Source organism: Jaculus jaculus, chromosome X, assembly GCF_020740685.1.
Source record: "Jaculus jaculus isolate mJacJac1 chromosome X, mJacJac1.mat.Y.cur, whole genome shotgun sequence".
Classification (NCBI taxonomy): domain Eukaryota; kingdom Metazoa; phylum Chordata; class Mammalia; order Rodentia; family Dipodidae; genus Jaculus; species Jaculus jaculus.
Window position 1 is genome coordinate 153,738,162 of NC_059125.1, and position 22,621 is coordinate 153,760,782.

The following is a 22,621-nucleotide window of genomic DNA, read 5'->3' on the forward strand; positions in this document are numbered from 1 at the left end:
ATTCTTTAAATAATTGTCTCTGTTACTATTCTCTATTCAGGATATCCATTACAGAACTACAGCCATATTAGGTGCTAGGGAGTATAAAGTACTCCTAGTGGATATTTGGTTTGTTTCATTTCCCTGTTCTTGTGAGCTATGCTATCATGCAGATCATGCAGTCTCATATGCATTTCCCAAAGAACATGTTACATATTTCTCTAGGTAAAATAATTCAAAATGGAATTGCAGGTCCTGGAACTATATGATCAAACAAAAGAAATATTCCTGTACTCATCAAACACTTTTTATTAATCTCCCTAACATATGAAGTTCCTCTTCAAATAAATTCTAATATCATTCAATCAGGTATATACTCCAGAAATCAGTGTTTCAGATTTGACATCTTCCTCTTAAAATTTCTTCTGTGGAATCTATTATCCACTCATGATAACTTTTACCTGCTAAATGATTCTCAAGCTGACATACTGCTTTATATCTCTACTTGTCCTAATCCCAGCCCATGCTTATCATTACTTCTCACTGAAAAAGACTGAAATACCCACCTAACCCTTGCCTTCCAGTTTTGTATGCTGTAGGAAGAGTAAGCTAAAATAAAATAGATACATGCATGTGCCATTCTTTTGGAATGGCTTCCTATGGCCTTTAGGATAAGATTCAATGTCTTTATGTCATAAAGTACTTTACACTACCTGGTCCTGGGTGACCTATCAGCCTGACATCCTGTTGCTTATCTCATTACACTTTATTACTTACCCCTAACTTCCATCATAGTTGGTCAGCCTGCCCTCCTTCCTTATTTAAAAGAATTATTTAATTATTTGCAAGGAGAAAGAGGAAGAGAGAAAATAAATATGATCGCACTGGGCCTCATGCCACTGCAAACTCCAGATGCTTGTGCCAATTTGTGCATCTGGCTTTACATGGGGACTAGGGAATCAAACCCAGACCAACAAGTTTTGAAAGCAAGTACCTTTAACCACTGAGCAATCTCTAGCCCAGGCTCACTTGGAACTCATTCTGTAGCCCAGTCTGTCATCAAACTCATAGAAAACCTCTTACCTCAGCCTACTGAGTGCTGAAATTATAGGCATGAGCCTCCACACTCAGCTTCATCATTGTCTTTCTTGAGTCTAAGAAACTCATGTTCATGCTCTTTGTTACCTCAAACTGGAAGTCCTGCCTTTTATTCATCCTTGAAGAATTACACTAGATATCATCTCATCTAATATACCTTCCATAAACTCCCAGAATAAATTAGTAGCTTTCTTTTGTTATAATAATCTATGTCTCCTTTTCTTAATTTATTATGTTGAAATTCTATATTTATATGTTTTTCCCCAGTAATGCTTGGTGTTTTTTTATAGCAAGACCTATGTGTTGCAATCATATTTGTACCCTAACATCTAACAGTTCCTGGTGGAAATCCATAATTGTTTGTGGGAATTGGATTGAATCACTTTTTCTAGCTTCATAGCATCCTTAAAACTGATGGGATATCTGCTCTAAATCTTCACCTACATGAAAAAAATATTAACTGGTCAAGCCAAAGCTAAGATTTCTAATAGGTCATAAAAAAATTCTTCCTTGGGTGAGGAGATGGCTCAGTGGTTAAAGGTGATTTTTTGAAATGCCTGCTGGCCTGGGTTCAGTTCCCAAGCATATCCATATAAAGCTGATCACAAAAAGTGGAACATGAATCTGACATTTGTTTTCAGTGGCAAGACCCCTGGTGCACCCATACACACATGCATACACAGGTACAAATACATGAATAAATTTCAAAAATTATTCATGTGCTTCTTGTCTGTTAATCAGCACTATTTGAATATAATTAATACATAATTATATTAAATATAAATCTATATTTTATTATCCAGATGTCATAAAGACTTCTAAAGCCTGGAAGAATTTTCATTTATTTATTCATTCAATATGTATACTATGCCATATTTCCATAAACCATTTTAGTAAACTTGTTAATAATAATAATAATGGGGTTTATATTAAATTAATATCTTTGCAATTTTTACTTGAAAGTCTGTCCTAGAAGCTAAATCAGGAGTATACTGATTTCCACTTCATCTTCTTTGTGCAGACTGGTAATTTATTTATATAAATTCAGACTTATTTTTTTCTTTTTTTTTTTCTGAGGTAGGGTCTCACTCTAGCTCAGGCTGACCTGGAATTCACTCTGGAGTCTCAGGGTGGCCTCAAACTCACGGCGATCATCCTACCTCTGCCTCCCGAGTGTAAATTCAGTCTTAAAGAACATATTTTTTTACTTAATTTCTTTGATCAATGAGAGTAGGTCAAAAGTTTCATCTGAGTTATAATTTACCCATGTCAAGATACAAGTATTTTTTCTGTTTGAGAGCACAGTTAAGATTTATTTAAAAAAAAAAAAAACTGTAGCCAGGTGTGGTGGTGCTGATCTTTAATCCCAGCACTTGGGAGGCAGAGATAGGAGGATCGCTGAGAGTTCGAGGCCACCCTGAGACTCCATAGTTAATTCCAGGTTAGCCTGGACCAGAGTGAGACCCTACCTCAAAAAACCAAAAAAAAAAAAAAAAAAAACCAAAACTGTTTTGTGCTATCTTTAAAAATATGCATTTCTAGGGGCTGGAGAGATGGCTTAGCAGTTAAGGCACTTTCCTGTGAAGCCTAAGGACTTAGGTTCAACTCACCAGAACCCACGTGAGAGCCAGATGCACATGGTGGCACATGCATCTGGAGTTTATTTGCAGTGGCTAGAGGCCCTGCGTATGGATCTCTCCCTCTCTCTTTAATAAATAAATTAATATGCATTTCTATAAACCTGAGGTAATTTGGGGCTTTATTCCTTCAAATACTAATCCTTTAGGCATCTGCAATTTATTATGTTTATGCTTGCTTTTATGCTTTTATTTTTTCATCATATATATATATATATATATATATATATATATATAGCCATTAATTTATTGTAAACTTTCCATGCAATCTTGTGATTTTTCCTACAATACAATGCTTTGCTATTTCATATTCAGAATTATGTTTTTGAGAGTTTCCAAAACTTTGGAGTCTAAAGCCATCTTAATGTAAATTGGGGTCCAACAAGTATCAATCCCAATACATAAACTTTTGGAGAACAGCCATGGCTAGAAATTCTAGTCAGGATAGGCAATTACATAATAGGTCAATCTGAATCTTTTCATGGTTATTACTAAGGAAGAACCATTATCTCCTGAAAGGCATCATGCCAAGAAACCATTTAGCTCCTGTCAATTTTTTTTCTTTCAAGCGTCTTTCAGATTTGTCCTTCTCTTTCTATTCCTATAGATACCTTCATCACCTCATACCTGGACTACTGCCATAGACTAGATGGTTTCCTTGCCTACAGTTCATCCGTATTCCATCCATTTTCTATATTATTGCCAGATTAATCTTCTTAAAACATTTTCATCATGTCATTCTCCTGCCTGAGAACTAGCTTAAGTGTCACCTTCTTTGTAACATATTCCTTCTCATATCTTGTGGGAAGAGTTAGTAACTGCCCAGTCAGTGTTTTCACAAGTCTTTCAGTGCATAGTCTTAATGGTGCACTTACAATTACATAACAATTTGCTTAATTACTTTTATTTCACTATTTTCAGTGAGCTGCTTAAGGAAAAACACAAGGTTTGAATCATCTGTTTAAAATGGCACTTAATACTTTACATAATTGTGCCTATCTATCTTGCCACACTGATACCTCAAGGCCATCTTATATATTGTTTCCTATATTTACCCTTTTCTTTCTTTCATTTTTCCTATTAATTCTCCAGGTTTCACATTAAAAATCAATTAATTGAAAAACATTCCACAACACTCTCATTAATGAACTAATTGAACATATATTTTTCACCTGATTATATAATACATACATGTATTAAAATAACACATGGTGCCCCTATTAACATGTACAATTTTTGTATTTTTTACAGATTTATTAAAAATAAATTTAATTTAAAATATTAATTAATTAGTCAATTAGCATTTGTTGTGTGCCTAAATAATGCCAACCACTGTTTCCAACACTTGGTATATATAAGTGAACAAGGCAGGCAAAACTACTGCTTTTACTCAGCTTATGTTCTAGTGGGAGAAAGCAGTTAAAGATTAACATAGCATGTAAATTCTGTAGTAATTAGGTGCTGACAAAAGCTATAAAAAGAAAAAGGATAGAGTGAGGCATGGTGGGACATGCCTTTAGTCCCAGCAGTTTGGAGGTGGAGACAGGAAGATTGGAAATTAAGGTTATCCTCAGCTACAGACTGACTTAAGACCATTCTGGGCTATGTGAGACTGTTTCAAAAACAGTGTGAAAGAATATGCTGGAGATTCAACTTTTAACCATGGTTATCAGGATAGTCCTTGCTAAGAAAGATGACAGTTGATCAAGAGCAGAGTTAGTCATGAGGACATGTGGGGTAAAGCAAGCTTTAGATGATAACCAGTTCAAAGGCTCTCAGCAATGATCATGTCTATTAGGGTAAAAGACTAGCAAAACAAAAACAAAACAAACAAACAAACAAACAAGTATAGCTGAAGTCCAGTAAGCAAAGGATAGAAGGATAGGTGAAAAAGCCAGATTATGTGGGGATTTGTAAACTAATAGATAGAAACTATAGTTGTTATTGTGATAGAAACCATAGACTATTGGGATTGCAAAGAAAAGTAATATGATGACACATTTAAAATGGATTTTTTCTGGTTTCTGTATTTAAAAAAAAATTGTAAAGGATCCACGGAAAGGAGAAAGGCCTCTTAGTAGGCTAGTGTAGTATTACAATTTCTACAGTAATCAAGACAATAAAGGGTAGTAGATTAGACTTGCGTGACTGCAGCAGATGTGGTGAAAAGGAACCACAGTCTCTAAATGTTTAAAGGATTTGTTGATTCATTAGATCTGGGATGGGAAGAAAAGACGAATGAAGACCCATACTATTTGAACTAAGAAAGTGAATGAATGGAATTGTCATTAACTGAGATGGGGAAAACTGTAGGTTTGCAGAAAAAGATTATTTGTATGGGGTGTTAAATTTGAGTTGTACATTATACGTTTAAGAAATATCCAAGAGCAGCTAGATATATTTAAGTTTTTCAATATTTTATTTTGTTAATTAATTTTGAGAGAGAGAAAGAGGGAGAGAGAGAGAGAGGGAGTGAGTGAGCGAGCATGCCAGGGCCACCAACCACTGCAAATGGAACTCCAGACGTGTGCTCCACCTTGTGGATCGGGCTTATATGGACTCTGGGGAATCGAACCTGTGTCCTTTGACTTTGCAGGCAAGTGCCTTAACTGATAAGACATCCCTCCAGCCCATATATAAGTTTTGAGCTCAGAAATGAGGTATGAGCTGGAGATATAAAATTTGGGAGTTGTCCTATCGTTAGTATCTAAAGTCATGAGACTAGATGAGATTACCAAAGTAATCAGTGTTTATAGGGAAAGTGGATCAATGGTACTTTGGTTACTTTCCTTCAATGCACTATAACAACCTGTAATTATATATTTTTATTTTCACGGCTATTTGGCTAATGTCTTTTAACCTTACTGCAAAAATTTCAATAATGTTACTTTATATAAAGATCTCGAAAGTAAATGCCCACATGAACTAGGCAAGAACAAAAGTATAGGAGAGGGCTGGAGAGATGGCTTAGCGGTTAAGCGCTCGCCTGTGAAGCCTAAGGACCCCGGTTCAAGGCTCGGTTCCCCAGGTCCCACGTTAGCCAGATGCACGAGGGAGCGCATGCGTCTGGAGTTCGTTTGCAGAGGCTGGAAGCCCTGGCGTGCCCATTCTCTCTCTCTTCCTCTATCTGTCTTTCTCTCTGTGTCTGTCGCTCTCAAATAAATAAATAAAATAAATTAAAAAAATATTTAAAAAGAAATTAAAAAAAGTATAGGAGACAATGTGTTGTAGAGAGAAGGGTGAAGATATTGCAACATCAGGCTTGCTTGGCAATATTCATCTGGAGAGGCATTAGGAATCCAAATTATATATGAAATCTTACAAATTGTAATATTGACAACTGCATTAGTTCAAATTCTGTAAAACACACACACACACACACACACATACACACACACAGATGCCAGGCTGGAGAAGTGATTGCTCAGTGGTTAAGGCACCTACCTGAAAGCCTAATGACCCCAGTTCAATTGCCCAGTACCCACATAAAGCCAAGGTGCACAAGGTGGAGTATGCATCTAGAGCTTGTTTGCAGTGGCTAGAGGCCTTGGCATGCCCATTCTCTTCCTCCCTCTCTCTCTCTGCCACTTTGTCTCTCTCAAACAAATAAATGAATAAAATAAAATTAGTTTAAAAACAAGTTCTAAGATAGGAATATAGGTGTAAAGTAATTTAGTAGGGAAAATTCATGTGAGGGAAAACGTGGAGAGTCAGAAAAGACTCAGATGGCCATTAGTTTCCTGATGCAGGTCTAGAGAGGAAGCAAGCAAGGTCTTAGACTGCAATGCAGTTGTAAAGTTTTAGCAAGGCTGTTGGAGAGTCTTCAAGCCAAAAATGGCCATTAGAAGAATCTGGGTCTCCAAGGAATGGCCTTCATTAGTATTCCTGCCATGCTCATTCAGTAGTTGGGAGCAGTCCATGGGAACTATGACCTTGGCAGGAAAATAATGATGGATTATAGAGCACAGGAGCTGGGCACTTGGCAAGTTCACTGCTTTTAGTCATATGTTTTAGAGGCACTTTGTGGTGGGCACTATAATAACTATATTCAACATTGTAGTGACTATAAAACTATATATCTGCAAGTTATATTCAGTCCAAATATGGACAGCTATCAATCCTTATTCTAGTCACTAATAAATGCTTTGCAATGGACTAGTAATACATAGATCTTAGATCTTGAAAGGTAGGCCAAAATGAATCAACAATAGTATATAAGCAGTAGGGTTTAAGGCACTGGGTTGGAATATAAAAAGCATCAACTGACTTGGATTTAAAAATTCACTGCCTAAATAGAAAGGTAGTCATAGTATGAAGGAGCAAAAAGGACAATCCAAAAACAAAAATAAGAAAACCTATGCATTAAAGTAGTAGTATTATTGGAGAATATGTAGTACAGCTGAAGAATAGAAACAGATTACAAAAACTGACAAAAAGAGCATTTTAGACTTTTTAGATTAAAGGAGAATGAGTATTATTACATATACTTTATTTTGTATTCAGAGCTGTGAGAAGCAATATCTTAAAACAGACACACATATGACTTGAAAGTAGAATGGGGACAACTTAAGGGAAAGAATGGACCAGTGGAAAGGGAGAGGAGGGTTTGAAAAAAAGGTAGTGAGGGAACAGAGATATATGAGGAAAGTTCAATCAAATATGTGCACAAAAATTTCATAATGAAACTTCTTATTTTGTACATCAATAAATGGACTCTGAAAAGCAGTGACAACTGTGGTCCTTGGTGAAAGATAGTGGTTAACTTTATCAAGTTATCTACCATAGTGACTATATTTTGTTAACAAGGCCTCTCTCTCTCTCTTGCTCTTGAATGTAAGGTATTGTAGGATAAGGTGGGGTGTAAGTGAGAATTTTTCCTGAATGCCTTGGACTACTCTGGAACAATTATGACAATTATGAAACCATCAGATATAATCCACAGAGGACTTACTAATATGGCAAGATAAGAGTGGGGTCAGAATAAATAGGTTACAACGAAGAAAAATTAAAACAGCCAGAGAGAGAAATATATAAAAAAAAAAATCTCTAAGGAGAGAGCCACCCCATTATACCTCAAAAGAACCCCGGCTGAAACTGAGGAAAATTAGCGAAACAAGCAATGGTGCCCTTTCCCTGATGAACCAGATACCAGCACAAGGGGGAAGGAGACCAACACAGAGAAAAATCAGCTCCTACCAAATCAGAGAGCCAGAGCCTCAGAGGCCCCCAACACCTCATCACTGAAGCAGACCAAAAATGAACCCAACATGGCTCAGGGAAATTTTGCAGAAGAGGGGGTGGAAAGAATGTCAGAGCCAGGGCTGGAGAGATGGCTTAGCGGTTAAGCGCTTGCCTGTGAAGCCTAAGGACCCCAGTTCGAGGCTCGGTTCCCCAGGTCCCACGTTAGCCAGATGCACAAGGGGGCGCACGCGTCTGGAGTTCGTTTGCAGTGGCTGGAAGCCCTGGCGCGCCCATTCTCTCTCTCTCCCTCTACCTGTCTTTCTCTCTGTGTCTGTCACTCTCAAATAAATAAAAAAAAAAAGAATGTCAGAGCCACATGTTGGATCATGATATGCAGAGACATTTATCACACCAATAACTGTGGGCTAACTCCACAAGGCATGACCCATATACCTCAACAAGGAGGGGCCAATAGGGAAGGGGTAGGTCATGGGTGAGCCTAATAATGATACCAAACTGCCTGTATATGCTGAACAGAAAACTAATAAAAAAAAATCTAGAGGGCTATAAAGATCGCTTAATAGTTAAGGTGCTTCCCTGAAAAGCCTAACAACCTAGGTATGATTCCCCAGGACCCCCATCAAGCTAGAGGCACAAAGTGACACATACATCTGGAGTTCATCTGCAGCGTCTAGAGGCCCTGGCATGTCCATTCTCTCTATCTCTCTTCTCTCTATCTCTCTCTCTGCTTTCCAATAAATAAGTATTTTAAAAATTATTTACAAAAAAATTCTCAAACAAAAGCTAAGGGAGTTCATCACCACTAGGCCTGCCTTAGAGTGGTTAGGGAAGGGACAACTTAATGCCAAAACAAAGGGATGCTAGCTAACAACACAAAATGTATGAAAGTACAAAACTCAATGGTAAATACAGTTACATTTAAAATATTCCAGGACTGTGTGGTGGTTTGAATGTAAAAATGCCCCCCACAGACTCATGTTTTTCTTCTTGTTGTTGTTTGTTTGTTTGTATTTTCGAGGTAGGGTTTCACTCTAGCTCAGGCTGACCTGGAATTCACTATGTAGTCTCAGCCTCAAACTCATGGTAATCCTACCTCTGCCACCCCAGTGCTGGGATTAAAGGCATGTGCCACCACATCTGGCTTAAGATAAGATCTTTTTAAAGACTGTATATAACACTGAATACTGACTCATGTGTTTCAATACTCAATCCCTAATGGGTGGTACTGATTCGGAAGGTTTTAGAACCTTTCAGAGGTGGAGCCTTGCTGGAAGAAGTGTGTTGCTGGGTGGGCTTTGAGGTGTCAAAGCCCAGCACTACTTGTTCTCTCAATACTTCTTCCATGCTGATATTATGATGCTGTGCTAGTTTCCCATTCCAGCCTTGCCTTCTCTGCATAATAGACACTTCCTCTCAAAACCGTAAGCCAGAAACAAACCCTTTCCTTCTTTAAGCTGTTTCTGGTCTGATATCTTATCTCAACAATGAGAAAGTAACTGATATAGATTGCAATGATATGTAAAGTAATTTCATCTCAATACAATGATGAAAAGACAAACTTTAAAAAATACTATGGGGTTATGCTTTCTCCACCTTTTATGGGGCTCTTCTATTTTTGTCCCCCCTCCCCCTTACTGGGGGTAATGACCTGTTAGAATAGTATCCAGGAAGAAGGTTTCTATGGAATTGATTCATGTTGCCATTAGTTTTGTGTATCTCCCCCCTCCCACCTTCCTCTATCCCCAAGGCCTATCCATCTCCATCTTCCCTTCCCTTCCCTTCTCTTTCACTTTCTTCCTCCCTCCTTCCCTCCTTCCCTTTCTTCCTTCTTTTTGCTGCTTATCGACTTGTTGTCGAATATCCCTCCCTTCCCTCCCTCTCTATTTTCCCCCTTTCCTAGTTTCATTCTAGCACCATGTCCATACTCTTGATATTTATTATGGCTTACAATTAACTGACACTGATCTGGGTTAGGAATGGCATATGAGAGAGGACATGTAGCATTTGTCTTTCTGAGCTGGTGTGACTTCGCTTAGCATATTTTTTTTCCAAGTTCCACCACTTTCCTGAAAGTTTGATTATTTCATTACAGATGAAGTGGTGCTTTCACAGCTATCCTGAAAACTAGTTCCAGGGAGATGTTGACAGACAATGTGGTCACTCAAACTTCATCAAAACAGAGATTCAGAGGCTACAGAGAAAGCAACACTCAATCAGATCCCTATGTTGCCTGCTAAGGCCCAGGAAACATTGTGGAAGAGGGAGTGGATGGAAATAACCTGAGGCACTGTGTCCCCTGCCCAGAGATTGACTGAGGCTTCTTGGTCCCCACAATGAATACCAATAATCCCACTGAAGAAGACCCTCAGCAGAATTGGGTTGGGGTGAAGGGGGTCTAAGAGTACAACATTTTATGAAAAGTCAATAAGTAACAAAAGTAATAAAATATATTCTCCTCTAAAACACTATAGCTAAAATGAAAGTTCAAGGGATATAGAAAACAAAATGATATAAGTTTTGAAATTAAAACATTAATGTTAGAGAAAGAAAGAGTATAGCATTGTTGCATGTGATAAATGTTATAATCAGCTTGAAACAATCTCTAAGGTTTCAGGTAAGCCTATTAATGGCAAAGCAAAAATCTACACTACATAAACAAAACATGAATGAGGATTTAAGCATTTTGCTATAAAAATCATTATAGGAAGACAGCAAGAAAAAAAATAATGAAACTTTTCAATAAGCTTAGAGATAGGGATGATTTGATCCTCAGAACAGAAAATTAGGAATACAGTATATACAAAACAAAAACAAATTTACAAAGTGGAGGCCTTACCATTAAGATGGTGGAATAGGGACCTCACCAAAGAAACCTAGGGGGAAAAAGAGGCAAGATAACATCTGTGGTAGTTTGTGAATGTATGTCCCCCTTAGTCTGAAGCATTTTTTTTTAAATTTTATTTATTTATTTATTTGAGAGCGACAGACACAGAGAGAAAGACAGATAGAGGGAGAGAGAGAGAATGGGCGCGCCAGGGCTTCCAGCCTCTGCAAACGAACTCCAGATGCGTGCGCCCCTTTGTGCATCTGGCTAACGTGGGACCTGGGGAACCGAGCCTCAAACAGGGGTCCTTAGGCTTCACAGGCAAGCGCTTAACCGCTAAGCCATCTCTCCAGCCCTGAAGCATTTTTTATTAAGCTTACAACTAGAAAATTCAGCAGACAAAGCCCTGCTGGAGGAGGTGTCACTGGGAGCAGATCTTTTAGTCCAGACCTGGACTAAGATGTGTTCAAACCAGTTTGAACTCTGGCTGCTCCTGTTTGCTGTCCATTTGGTGGTGTCTCTTTGTATAGATCTATGGAAGTGAGCCAGCTTCTTCTGCTGTTGATGTTGTTTCCCCTGGATTCCGTAAGGCCTGAATAAACCCTTTCTTCATAAGCTGCTTCTGGTCAGGTGTTTGTCCAGCAAACAAGAAGGTAATAACTACAACACTCAATACACTCTTCTACCAAGAAATTAAGGTATATAAGGAATTATTAACCCAGGTAAGACCCTTGTAAGAAGCAGAAGGGAGCCGCAAGCTTGAGCAATCACTAAGTCAGCGAGGATGGGGCTCCAGCCAGGGGCCACTGGGAAGCTCACTCGGCCCAGCCTGAGCAAGCAAAAGCAGATCTACTAGAAAGAGATTTTTCCACTCACTCTGGCCCAGCAAAATCAAAAAACCTGAACAACAAAACAGGGACTAGCCAAGCAGTTCCAGAACAACTTCAGACAACTTTCCACAACCTCCGTTTGCTTCTGCCTCTTTCTACAACATCAACACCAGGAATACAACTGGAGATATTAGGACTCCAGGGAATGGAGCCAACCTTCCCTCACACAGCATCCAGCACAACTGATCAAAAGAGCAGACTGACCTAACAGGCTGAGGCCACAGCACCAAAGGGAACCAGCTTCACACTCAACTTAGATGACATAGAAAGTCACTCCAAAAGGTAACTGGGCTGTTTTACATTAGTGCAATATGTACCCAAAGCCAGGTATATAGTATTGGACTGTAATTTCTAATTATACCTTCCATATTAGAGCAGGTTGCTGAAGAAAAGAATTCTGGGAAGGGAAAGAATTCAAAACCTAGCCCACTAAGACAAAAATACTGATTTGTTAGATCTGATTGATGTATGTTTTGTCGACTTTGCCATTCTTTTTTTTTTTTGGTTTTTTGAGGTAGGGTCTCACTCTGGTCCAGGCTGACCTGGAATTAACTCTGTCATCTCAGGGTGGCCTCACTTTGCCATTCTTAAGTAAGTTGTGTCTTAGAGTTAACTTGTATCACTTTTGATATTTCTTATAGTGCCTTGTCTTCTTTTTTGCAGGCAGGGTCTTACTCTGACTCAGGCTGACCTTGAACCCACTGCAGCCCAAGAACCTCAGTCTCCAACTGACCAGATTAAGGGTGTGACCCAGAATACCCACCTAGTTTAGGGCCTTTGGTTTTGTTGTCTGTTTGTTTTAATCCCCACTCATTCATAATTATTTCATGCTAGTCTTGTTTGCTATTGTATATTGCTCAGTTTGACTTTAGGTTTGTTTTGTATTTTCCTATGCCCAGCCAACTATTGGGATCTCTCTACTAATATTTACAAGCACAACTTGTTTACTTACCTTTTCTTTCCAATCTCTTTTCCACATTTTTGATTCCTTATCACCCTTTTTTTATTCTCCATAACCACAATATTCCATATTCTCAACAACCTCTAAAATCTGTGGTAACCAACCGTACCCCAACTTGTACCACCTCCATCTTTTTCAAAGTTAATAGCAGTCTTCACACTAACTTACCCTGCAGTGTTCCCACTCTAAGCAACCAAAACCCTGGCATACTTCTACCAGCCTTTTCCATTTAACCCACTAGTAATTATTGAAGTTAAAAGGAGTATGGTTGTTAATTTGCTACTAGGACATTTGCATAGCAGTCATAGGCAGGCTTCTTAAAAAAATATATTTTTTTTATTTATGTATTAGAGACAGAGAGAGGGAGAGAGAGAGAGAGAGAGAAAGTGAGAATGGGCACACCAGGGCCTCTAGCCACTGCAAACGAACTCCAGATGCATGAGCCACCATGTGCATCTGGCTTATGTGGGACCTAGAGAATCGATCCTGGGTCCTTAGGCTTCACAGGCATGTACCTTAACCACTAAGCCATTTCTCCAGCCCTGCATAGCAGTCATATTCAACAGCTTGGGTTATTCCTGCTACTATCTGAGAGTAATTCAAAAGCCACATCTGTCATCTTGAGCTCTAACTCTGAAGATATAACTTCTGATCTTCTTGTCTAAGAATACAACTGACTATAAAACACAAGCATTGAAATAATTTGAGATGCAAAAATCTCCATGCACTAATAAAAGAAACATAAAAATCAAGACAACAAAATTTCTCCAAAAATTATAAATCTAAACAGTAATAACTTCCAGTGAGACTGAATTAGATAAAATTCCAGACATAGAACTCAAAAGAATGACTATAAATATGTTCAAGAACTCAAAGATGGAATCAAAGAAGAAAACAAACTCCCGAAGGAATTCCAAGAGAACATATGTATTAGTCAGGGTTCTGTAGAGGAACAGAACTGATAGAATGAATTGTATTAAAAGGGACTTTACTGCATTAGTTTATGACAGTCCACTAATAGCAGATTACAGGCCTGCGAGTCAAGGAACCTGGTAGCTGCTCAGTCCACGAGGCTGGATGCCTCAGCAGTCCCAATCCAGCACTGAAAGCCGGGAGGTGTCCTAGACAGAAGCTACTCTTCAGTCCACACTGGAAAGCAGCAAATACAGCAAATAGTAAGCAGCACCGGCAGCCAGTGGGAGCAGAGGAGAATACCTTTCTTCCCAGAGCTTTTGATGAAGCCTCCCTTCCCTCCAAGAGGGGCCACCCACTCTGGGGTAAGGGCTCACCCTGGGGGAAGGATTCCTCCTTTAATTAATCCTTCCTGAAAGTAATCTCAGAGACCCACTCTTGCTGCCATGCCTCTGCACCATCATAGATTCTCCACCCTAGAACTGTAAGGTGAAAGAAACTATTCTTTCCTAAAACTCTTTGTCAAGTATACTGAAAAGTTGCTGTTGCTATGATAAACCTGACCATGTGATCTGTAGGCCTTTGGAACTGGTTTTCAGGAGGAATGTGGGAGAATTTGGAACTTTGGGGTAGAGAAGCCTTACATAGCTGTAAGCAGAGCTTAAGGAGCCATTAGGCTTGTTGTTTGAAAGATCAGAATGCTAACAGAAACAAAGACAGTGGAGACTTAGCTTATAAGGTTTAAGAGGGGTATAAGAAGTCTATCAGGAAATAAACCAGAGGTAGTTCATGTGGTATTCTGGCAAAGAATGTGGATGCATTTTGCCCATGCTCTAAAAACTTGAGCAAAGTTTAATTTAAAAGTAAAGGACTACATGTATTTAGTGGAAAAAGTTTCAAGGCAGAATAGCATTAAATCTGTGGTGTGACTTTTCTTAGCTGCTTTTATTCAGATCTATTATGAAAGAGAGGGAAATGTAGAGCAAAAATGTATGAAAAATGTGCCATTGGTAGGTTTAAAGTTTCCCACAATGAGCATGCTGAGAAAGCAGCTGTAATTAAAGAGATTAAAATGACTAAAGGAAAACCTCACTTTCTTTACTGTGACAACAGAAATGGTTGTTGGGCAAGACACACCTACCCACTGAAGCTTGAACATGTGAGAATGCAAATTCTTGGAGAAGACCTGAAGGGAGGATGTGTCAGAAAGGGTTCCCTATTCAAAAACAACTGCCTAAGAAAGTGTTTTCACAGATTCAGCAACCAAGGCACATAAACAGCATTATAGCTTTGGTCCCAGAGGGTTGTGGTAGAAAAAAAGCTAAAAGTTAAACTGATTTACTGAGTTACTGTAAGAGTTACTTGTTGAGGAACAAACTTATCTTTGCCAACAAATGAAAAAAATCCCAAAGAGAAAACTATCCAGAAAGGGCCCAAAGGGACAATTAAAAAAAGACAGTTTAGCTTAAAACAAAGTAAAATGGAGTTAATTGTTAGGGTGGCCTGACTTCAAAAATGATTGATATATAAATTGCCACATCTTGTTTGTTCACTTACTATAAAAATTATAAAATAAAAATAAAATCTCAACTTGTGGGCAGAGCTTCTTTGGAGAGCTAACTCAAGCTCTTTGGCCCACAGGTAAATAAACTCTTCTACTTTCATTCACACTGACAGTGGAGTGATCTTTCCAGAGAATTTCTATAATATCTCTGGAGGCCACAGCAAGATTTTCCTTTGTCATGACCCCTGTTGGTCAAAAAGGGCTGCCACTCCTGTGCCTCCCAGCCTTCCTGAATTTCTCTCAGGGGTTGTCTCATAGATTTCAATGTAAATGTATTGGAATTATTTTGCTATATTAATTCCTAAGCATTTCATGTTTATTATAGTATTTTATTTATTTTAATTTTAAAATTAAAATTTATTTTTGGGCTGGAGAGATGGCTTTGCGGTTAAGTGCTTGTCTGTGAAGCCTAAGGACCCCGGTTCGAGGCTCGGTTCCCCAGGACCCATGTTAGCCAGGTGCACAATGGGGCGCACGCGTCTGGAGTTCGTTTGCAGTGGCTGGAAGCCCTGGCATGCCCATTCTCTCTCTCTTTCTCTTCCTCCTCCTCCTCTCTCTGTCACTCTCAAATAAATAAAAATAAACAAAAAATAAAAAAATTATTTTATTTCAGAGAGAATCAGGGCCTCAGCCACTGAAATCAAACTCCAGACAGTTATACTGCCTAGTGGGCATGTGTAACCTTGCACTTGCCCTAATTGTCTTTGGCTTAGCGGGATCTGGAGAGTCAAACATGGGTCCTTAGGCTTCACAGGAAAGCACCTTAAATGCTAAGCCACCTCTTCAGCCCTATGATAGTATTTTAAATAGCACTGTTTAAAAAAATACTTCAAATTTTTCATTGCTAGTATATAGAAATGCAACTAATTTTTGTATATAATTAATCTTTGTATTCTGTGACATTAACAAGCTCATTTCCTCTAGAACCATTCTAGTAGATTAGCAAGGATATTCTACATATACTTAATTTTTAAAAATTATTATCTTTTGTATATGTGCATGTGTTTTTGCATGTGAATGTAGGTGTACCATGTACATTTGTGGAGATCAAAGGAAAACTGAGTGTCAGTCCTCACCTTCCATATTGTTTGAAACGGTTTTTTGTTGCTTACTGATGTGAATGCGTGGCTGGCTTGTGAACTTTAGGGATTCTCCTGTTTTTACCTCCCATCTCACTACAAAATGTCAGGGATTAGAGATGTGCATGTTTTTGTGTCCAGCTTCGCATAGGTTTGGATCCTTGCACTTGCAGTGAGCCATCTCCTCAGCCCATATTGTTTTCATTTCAGATTTCAAATAAACTTACAAATTTAGAACAGGGTGATCTTTAGCCAGTGCTACCAGTGGAAGGCAGGCCATGGCCTGAACAGAGGAACTCCAGCTAGTCTGCTGGGTGGAATGTAGGTTTAAGACAGTTCCCAGCATCCAACACAGCCACCCTACCTGATTCAGAGAACTCCAGCCAGCATAACATCAGTCTGCTACCAGTTTGCTTCATCCAGGGCCACAAGTATAATATAAAAGGGTGATCTACAGCTATACATAACCAGAATGACTGATAAATAAGAAGTGAGCACTACTACAACTCAGCCTAACCTCAAGGAATGCAATCACTGATGAAATGGACTGTAGGAGGTCTTGTAGAAGCCCAAACAAACCACCAACTAGTACTGAAAACAGGGGAAATTAAATTTTCATAAAATGCAAAAAATATAACAAAGATATACAAAGAGTATAAGATATTAACCCACCTTGACCTATTCCTGGCCTCCTAACCCCCCTATAATGGTATCCATAATCACTGATATAAAGGAAATGTCAGAAAGAATTCAGAATTCTACTTCAAAAGGTACCAATAACAATATAGAAGTTTCAAACAAGAAAATGAATATATTAAGGAAATCCATTCAAAATCTTAACAAGACAGTGTCCAAAGTAAATCAAACTGTAAACAAATTAGAAGAAAGTCTAAAACATGGGGGATAAATTAGTAAAAAAAAAATGGAAACACTGAAAAAGAATGACACAGTAATTCTGGGAATGAAAGAAACAGTCTCTCAAATGAAAAGCACAACAGAGAGCATCACCAACAGACAAGACAAAGCAAAAGATGGAATTTCAGAGATAGAAGGCAAACTTAAAACAATAATACACACAAATACATATAGAAAAAAATCAAGGAACATAAATAATATTTTCCAGAAGTCTGAGATACATTTCAAGAGATCAAACCTTAGAATTCAAGGAGCAGAAGCAGAAGCTGAGATAACATCTAGAGGAATTTAAAGGTTTGTTCAATTAAATCATAGTATAAAACATTAAAAACCTAGAGAGAGAAGTTGACAGGCAAACATAAGAGGCATTTAGAAACCCAAACACATAGGACTAGAAATGAACCTCTGTATACACATCACAGTCAATGTGTCAAAAATACAAAGTAAATAAACAAGACTAAAAACTGTAAAGGAAAAATGATAACTCACTTAGAAAAGCAACAGCATCAGAATAACTTCAGCTCTTTCCTCAGCAACCTGAAAAGCCAGAAAATAATGTTACAATGTATTTGAGGCCCTGAAGGTAAACAACTTCCAAGAGTGCTATACCCAGCAAGATTATCTTTTTTTTTTTTTTTTTTTTTGAGTGTAAGACTTAATGTTATGTTATAAGAGAAAGAAGGTATGGGGAGATAAAGAAGAAAATGTAAAGAGAGAGAGTGAGAGAGGAGAAGGGGTACAAAATTATCTTTTAAAATTGAAAGAGGAATATGGGTATTCTAAGACAAATTATGGAAAATCATGACAACAAAACTAGCACTACAGAAAATGCTTAAAGAAATACTATATATAGAAGAGGAAGAAAACAGTCTCATTCACATGAACATGTGTAAGAATACACATCAAGAAAGGAAAAGGGAAACAAAAAAGACCTGGAAATGAATCAAACATGTTTAGCACAGCAAGTTAGCAAAACTAAAACTAACAGGAGGTGAAAAAGAAATTTTAATATTTCAGCCAACCTGAATTTTATCTACCAAATCATAGGAAAAGCTCTCTCAATAATAACTTCAGAGCTAGAGAGATGACTTAGCAGTAAAAGGCATTTGCTTGCAAAACCTGACAGCCAGGGTTTGATTCACCACTACCCACGTAAGCCAGATGCACGAAGTGGCACAGGCATTTGGAGTTTTTCCACAGTGGCAAGAGGCCTTGGCATGACCCTCTACTCTTTTTGCAAATAAATGATATATACTTCAAATGTAATTGACCTCAACTCACCAATAAAAAAGACACAGAGTAACTGTATTAAAAAAAAAAATCCAAACTGGGCGTGGTGGGACACACCTTTAATCCTAGCACTCGGGAGGCAGAGGTAGGAGGATCGCTGTGAGTTTGAGGCCACCCTGAGACTCCATAGTGAATTCCAGGTCAGCCTGGACTAGAGTGAAACCCTAAACCCCAAAAACCAAAAAAAAAAAAAAAAAAAGAAAAAAGAAGAAGAAGAAGAAGTTCTAGCTATCTGTTGTCTTTACACAACACATATAGCTACACACACATAGCTACAAAACAACCACAAATTGAGTGTAAGAATATAGATAGTGTATAAAGCAAAGGAAAACAGTAAACAAGTAGGTATGGATATTTTTATATCTGCAAAAGTAGACATTGAACCCAAGCTAGTTAAAAGAGATAAAGAGGGACCCTACATATTAGGGAACAATTCATCAAGAAGATATAACAATGACAAACATTTTTACATCACATATTGGGGCTTCTAATGCCATACAAAAATATTAAAAGACATAAGAAAAGACCATAATATTGGAAGACTTTAATTCCCCACTCACATATTTAGATAAGTCCTCAAACTAAAATTCATAAAAGATAATTCAGAGTTAAATTATACCATATACTAGCTGGACTTTACAAATATCTACAGAACATACCTTCTAAGACACAGGGAATACATATTCTATCAGACCATAGTGGAATAAAACTAGAAATCAACAACTACAGAAACTTCAGCAACTACACAAATACTTGGATACTGAACAATACACTTTTTTTTTTCGAGGTAATGTTTCACACTAGTCCAGGCTGACCTGGAATTCACTATGTAGTCTCACGGTGGCCTCTAACTCATGGTGATCTTCCTACCTTTGCCTCCAAAATGCTGGGATTAAGGTGTGCACCACCACACCCAGCTATAATACACTTTTCAACGAACAGTGGACCACTGAAGAAATTATGGAGAAAACTTTTTTTCTAGAAATTAATGAAAAAGATAACAAAATCTACTAGATATTCTGGGATACAATCAAGGCATTCGTAAGAGGAAAGTTTATATCCATAAGTGCATACATTAAAAATTCTGAGGGACCAGGTGTGGTGGTGCACGCCTTTATTCCAGCACTCGGGAGGCAGAGGTAAGAGGATCACCATGAGTTCAAGACCACCCCGAGACTACATAGTGAACTCCAGGTCAACCTGGACTAGAGTGAGACTCTAACTCAGAAAAAACTTCTGAGAGGCCAGGAGTAGTGGCACATGCCTTTAATCCCAGCACTCAAGAGGCCAAGGTAGGATGATTGCTGTGAGTTCAAGGCCAACCTGAGACTACATAGGAAATTCCAGGTCAGCCTAGTTTAAAGCAAGACCCTACCTTGAAAAAGTAAAAAAAAATTCTGAGAGAACACAAATAAACAAAGTAATGATGCAATTTGAGATTATACAAAAATAAAATGCCAATCACAAACCCATTAGATGCAAACAAATAATTAAGATCAGGCCAAAATTAATGAAACAGAGATTAAAAGAACAATATGCAAAATTAACCAAAGCGTTGGTTCTTGAAAAAGCTAACCAGATTGACAATCCCCCCAAACTAACCAAAAGAGAGAGAAGACCCAAACAAATAAAATTAGATAAGAAAGGGGAATTATTAAAGCAGACTTCAATTAAACTCAGATCATTAGGGCATATTATGAAAACATATATTCCAAAAAGTTTGCAAACATAGATGAAATGGATAAATTTCTAAACATATATGACCTACCAAGATTAAAGTCAGAAGATATAAATAATCTAAGTAGATCCATAACAAGCAATAAAATTGAAACAGTGTTTTTTTTTTTTAAAGTCTCTTCACAAAGAAAAGCCTAGGATCCAGATGGACTCTATGTTAAATTCTATCAATCTTTTATGAAAGATCTAATACAGAACACTTCCTAGATTGTTTTGTAGCATAGAAAGGGAAGAAATAATACCAAGCTCAATCTATGAAACAAGTATTATCCTAATACCAAAATTGGATACAGACACATCAATTTTCATTCTTTTTTTTTAATTTTAATAACATTTTCCATGATTATAAAAAAAATCTCATGGTAATTCCCTCCCTCCCCCTCCACACTTTCCCCTTTGAAATTCCATTCTCCATCATATTACCTCCCCATCTCAATCATTGTACTTACATATATACAATATCAACCTATTAAGTACTCTCCTCCCTTCCTTCCTCTTCCCTTTATGTCTCCTTTTTAACTTACTGGCCTCTGCTACTAAGTATTTTCCTTCTCATGCAGAAGCCCAATCATCTGTATCTAGGATCCACATATGAGAGAGAACATGTGGTGCTTGGCTTTCTGGGCCTGGATTACCTCACTTAGTATAATCCTTTCCAGGTCCATCCATTTTTCTGCAAATTTCATAACTTAATTTTTCTTTACCGCTGAGTAGAACTCCATTGTATAAATGTGCCACATCTTCATTATCCACTCATCAGTTGAGGGACATCTAGGCTGGTTCCACTTCCCAGCTCTTATAAATTGAGCAGCAATAAACATGGTTGAGCACGTACTTCTAAGTAAATGAGATAAGTACTTAGGATATATGCCTAGGAGTGCTATAGCTGGGTCCATATGGTAGATCAATCTTTAGCTGTTTTAGGAACCTCCACACTGATTTCCACAATGGCTGGACCAGATTGCATTCCCACCAGCAGTGTGGAAGGGTTCCTCTTTTTCCACATCCTCACCAACATTTGTGATCATTTGTTTTCATGATGGTGGCCAATCTGACTGGAGTGAGATGGAATCTCAATGTAGTTTTAATCTGCATTTCCCTGATGACTAGTGATGTAGAACATTTTTTATATGCTTATATGCCATTCATATTTCTTCCTTTGAGAATGCTCTATTTAGCGCCATAGCCCATTTTTTTTATTGGCTTGTTTGATTCCTTATTATTTAACTTTTTGAGTTCTTTGTATATCCTAGATATTAATCCTCTATCAGATATATAGCTGGTGAAGATTTTTTCCCATTCTGTAGGTTGCCTCTTTGCTTTTTTCACTGTGTCCTTTGCAGTGCAAAATCTTTGTAATTTCATGAGGTCACAGTGATTAATCTGTGGTTTTATTGCCTGAGCAATTGGGGTTGTATTCAGAAAGTCTTTGCCAAGACCAATATGTTGAAGGGTTTCCCCTACTTTTTCCTCTAGCAGTTTCAGAGTTTCAGGTCTGATGTTAAGGTCTTTAATCCATTTGGACTTAATTCTTGTGCATGGAGAGAGAGAAGAATCTATTTTCATCCTTCTGCAGATATATATCCAGTTTTCCCAACACCATTTGCTGAAGAGACTGTCTTCTCTCCAATGAGTATTTTTGGCATTTTTATCGAATATCAGGTGGCTATAGCTACTTGGGCTTACATCTGGGTCCTCTATTCTGTTCTACTGATCTACATGTCTGTTTTTGTGCTAGTACCACACTGTTTTTGTTACTATGGCTCTGTAGTATAGGTTAAAATCAGGTTTGGTGATACCACCAGCCTTATTTTTGTTCCTCAGTATTATTTTAGATATTTGAGGTTTTTTGTGATTCCAAATGAATTTTTGGATTGATTTTTCTATTTCCATGAAGAATGCCTTTGGAATTTTGATAGGGATTGCATTAAATGTGTAGATTGCTTTAGGTAAGATTGCCATTTTCACAATATTGATTCTTCCAATCCAGGAACAGGGGATGTTTCTCCACTTTCTAGTGTCTTCTGCAATTTTTCGCTTGAGTGTTTTAAAGTTCTCATTGTAGAGATTCTTTACTTCCTTGGTTAGGTTTATTCCAAGGTACTTTATTATTTTTTTTGATGCAATTCTGAATGGGAGTGATTCTCTGATTTCATCCTCTCTGGGTTTGTTGTTAGCATGTATGAAGGCTACTAATTTCTGTGTATTTATTTTGTATCCTGCTACATGGCTGTAGGTTTTGATCAGCTCTAACAGTTTGCTAGTAGAGTCTTTAGGGTCCTTTATGTATAGAATCATGTCATCTGCAAATAATGATAACTTGATCTCTCCCTTTCCAATTTGTATCCCTTTTATGTGTGTCTCTTGCCTTATTGCTATGGCTAAGACTTCCAAAACTATATTAAATAAAATTGGGGACAGTGGACACCCTTGTCTTGTTCCTGATTTTAGTGGAAAAGCTTCCAGTTTTTTCCCATTTAGTAATATGTTGGCTGTAGGCTTGTCATAAATAGCTTTTATTATATTGAGATAT

At 37.8% G+C, this 22,621-nt stretch overlaps 1 protein-coding gene across 6 annotated transcripts in view; it reads right to left on the reverse strand.

Annotated features, from left to right (window-relative positions):
• Nucleotides 1-22,621, reverse strand: part of Tmlhe (trimethyllysine hydroxylase, epsilon) — a 72,750-nt gene that overhangs the window by 23,752 nt on the left and 26,377 nt on the right. For 2 of the 6 annotated variants that reach the window (XM_045140669.1, XM_045140666.1), the window contains exons 2-3: nucleotides 17,551-17,598; nucleotides 10,753-10,789 (exon numbers count right to left, since the gene is read on the reverse strand). The exons of 2 other annotated variants lie outside the window; for them this stretch is intronic. Coding sequence is in view for 1 of the 4 variants with exons in the window: in XM_045140666.1 (XP_044996601.1) it covers nucleotides 10,753-10,755 (3 nt within the window). In the remaining 3 variants the exon portion in view is untranslated. The remainder of the gene's footprint in view (nucleotides 1-10,752; nucleotides 10,790-17,550; nucleotides 17,599-22,621) is intronic. 2 more of the 6 variants (XM_045140668.1, XM_045140667.1) reach the window with 1 other exon arrangement.